The 2,987-nt window shown below is 41.1% G+C and overlaps 1 protein-coding gene across 1 annotated transcript; it reads left to right on the top strand.

Annotated features, from left to right (window-relative positions):
* Positions 1-369: 369 nt before the first annotated feature.
* On the top strand, positions 370-1,326 carry LOC120942805 (taste receptor type 2 member 39-like). The gene has a single exon (XM_040355731.1). The coding sequence runs from the start codon at positions 370-372 to the stop codon at positions 1,324-1,326; it is 957 nt and encodes a 318-aa protein (XP_040211665.1).
* Positions 1,327-2,987: the final 1,661 nt, after the last annotated feature.

The following is a 2,987-nucleotide window of genomic DNA, read 5'->3' as shown; positions in this document are numbered from 1 at the left end:
TGCACAATGTTTGCATTCTATTTTGCATGCACTAGAAGAAATAACTTTAGAGCTTTAGCACTTTGCATGAATTCAAATAATTGACCGTCAGACGGGAGAATTTATTTTCCCCAGTTGGGCCAGGAAGAGAAGCTTCTCAAGTATATCTCCGATCAGTTCTCCGAATACAACTACATGGAGGTTTTAGAGATATTTAGCTGCTGGTCTGACAATATCCAGGAAGGATCACAGTTCTCTGTGACTCAGCCAGTAAAAGCTCTAAGAAAGAACGGCCACAAGGCTTCAACATAATTCAAGGGAATAATTAAAAATCCAATCTGGGCTCTAAATTTAATAAAGCAAAAAAGGAAAATATCTAAGTGTGTCACTATGAATCCTGGAGATTACACAGGAAACTACTTGCCTTTTTTTATCATCTTAGTCCTGGAGTTGTGCATCGGCGCGCTATTGTACGTGTTTATTGTCTTTGTAGTGTGTCGTGACTTTATCGAAACAAAGAAACTGAATGGCAGCTACAGAATTTTGCTTTGTTTGGCCGTCTCCAACGTGTGCCTGACTATGGTGATGTCTGTTGGTTTGCTTGATTATTTCTGCAGCTTTGGAATCTTCTCCAAGGTTAATACCACTTATATTTATTTCTATCTGTTGTTTTTCACTGTCAGTTTATGTGTGTGGCTTTCGGCCAGTCTGGCCTTCTTCTATTTTATTAAAATTTCCAATTTTGAGTCAGGCTTTCTTTCCTGGGTGAAAAAGCGAATTACCTCCGTTATCCCGTGGATGTTATTGGGGGATTTATTGGTGTCTCTGGTCAGCAGTCTTCTAAGCAGCTTGTACTTCGTTTTCTCTGGAACACTTTCTGGTAATACCACCGATGATTCTCCATCTATGATCTCTATATTTTCTAAATCAGGCCCGACATTTATCAACGCATCAATTATTGATACTATTATCCCTTTCTTCCTGATGTTCACCACAATGTTGTCCACCATTCTGACCTTGAAGAAGCACAGAAATAGAATGAAGAATGTTCAAACATCTGACGGCGAGGGTTGGAGGTCCTACGAGAGAGTTGTGTGCCGGATGACCGAGTCCTTGTTTGTCTATGGAATATTTTACACCACAATGATCATTTTCTATTTTACGGTCATCAAACAAATGAAGTCTAGATTTTGGTTATTGCTCCTTGTTCTAAACGCTTTCACTCCAGTGCAGTCTGTTCTCCTCATTCTCGCTAACCCCAGGCTGAGGGCCGCTTGGAAGGAAATTTTCTTGTGCGGTCATCTTCAAGAAATGTTAACCAACTGTAAGGAACAGAACAGACAATAGACTGAGTGATGGACAATAGCACTTAAATGAAAGTGATAATTAAAAAATATATATATTATACTCTTCTATCTCTCTCTTATACTCTTTTATATCGAATTACAAAACTCCATTGAGATGGTATTTGGACACATTTCCACGCTTGGTGACAATGTCCAGTAGCCCAGGATTTCTGGATGAATGTTTTTTTAATGGCATCTACAGCCTTAGAAACCTCAATTCACCCTGATCCCGCTACAGCACTTCTTAACCTAAAGCCTGATACACTTACCAACACACAATTTCAACTGCTCATCCAACTTACCACAGCAGCTAAGCAAACTATTGCCAAAGCATGGAAATCCCAAACTCTAATTCTAGCGGGGGCTAAACACAGAATGAACAGAGCACTTATATTTGCTAAGACGGCAGCCATAGAAGATAATAAAATAAATACATTTCGTAAGATTTGGTAACCATGGGTTAAACACTACCTCCCCACCGATTTTGACCAGTCTTTGCTATTACCACACTAGGTTACATAGACTAGTTGCTAATTATTAGCTAGATTCAGGTAGGGTTACGCTGGCGTATCAGTAGATACGCCATCGTAACTCTGAATCTACGTCGGCGTAAATTTAAGCGTATTCTGGAAACCAGATACCCTTAAATTAGGCTCAGATACGAGCGGCATAAGTCTCCTACGCCGTCATATCTTAGGGTGCAATTTGTCTGCTGGCCGCTAGGTGGCGCTTCCGTTGAGTTTGGCGTAGAATATGCAAATGACAAGATACGCCGCTTCACGAATGTACGTGCGCCCGTCGCAGTAAAGATGCACCCTTTCCGTAAGAGGTACGCCGGCGTAAAGATAAAGCTGCCCCCTAGGTGGCGTAGCTAATGTTAAGTATGGCCGTCGTTCCCGCGTCGAAATGTGAAAATTTTATGTCGTTTGCGTAAGTCGTCCGTGAATGGGGCTGGACGTAATTTACGTTCACGTCGAAACCAATACGTCCTTGCGGCATACTTAGGAGCAATGCACACTGGGATATGTACACTGACGGCACAATCACGTTGGGTCACCACCCATTTACATAAAACACGCCCCCTCATCCTCATTTGAATTAGGCGCGCTTACGCCGGCCCCATTTACGCTACGCCGCCGTAACTTAGGAGGCAAGTGCTTTGTGAATACAGCACTTGCCTCTCTGACTTACGGCGGCGTAGCGTAAATACGATACGCTACGCCGCCGGAAAGATGCACCGCCGTACCTGAATCTGGCTATATTTGTCTTTCTCAATCGTGAGCCAGGCCATCACCTCGGGAAATTCTTCCTCCTACCCCTTCCTCTCCCCTCTCTCTGTCACTTATGTTTTGCTTTTAAGTTTTCTTTTTTTTTTTAGGTTGGCATGTTATAATCTGACATGTCAGTTAATCTCATTTTTTTTTTTCTTTTTTTTTTCTCTTTTTCCCTATATGATATTTATAATATAGGGATACGTATTTCTCTCTTTTTTTATGAGGCATATCCTACCACTGAAGAATTATATTTAGACGGTTTGATTGATCAATACTTTTTTTTTTTTTCATTTTCAATTTACCGTTTTCACAGTTCAAAGACAGTGGTATGATAGTTATAAAAGCTCCACTATAAAGAGTATAATTTGTTAGGAGAGCGTTATACCCC

The sequence above is a fragment of the Rana temporaria genome, chromosome 6 (assembly GCF_905171775.1).
Source record: "Rana temporaria chromosome 6, aRanTem1.1, whole genome shotgun sequence".
In the NCBI taxonomy this organism is placed as follows: Eukaryota; Metazoa; Chordata; class Amphibia; order Anura; family Ranidae; genus Rana; species Rana temporaria.
Note: the sequence above shows the minus strand (reverse complement) of the source record. Positions and strands in the feature narration are given on the sequence as shown.

Excerpts from the sequence above, each read along its gene's own strand:
- LOC120942805 (XM_040355731.1), top strand. The coding sequence starts at position 370 with ATGAATCCTGGAGATTACACAGGAAACTACTTGCCTTTTTTTATCATC.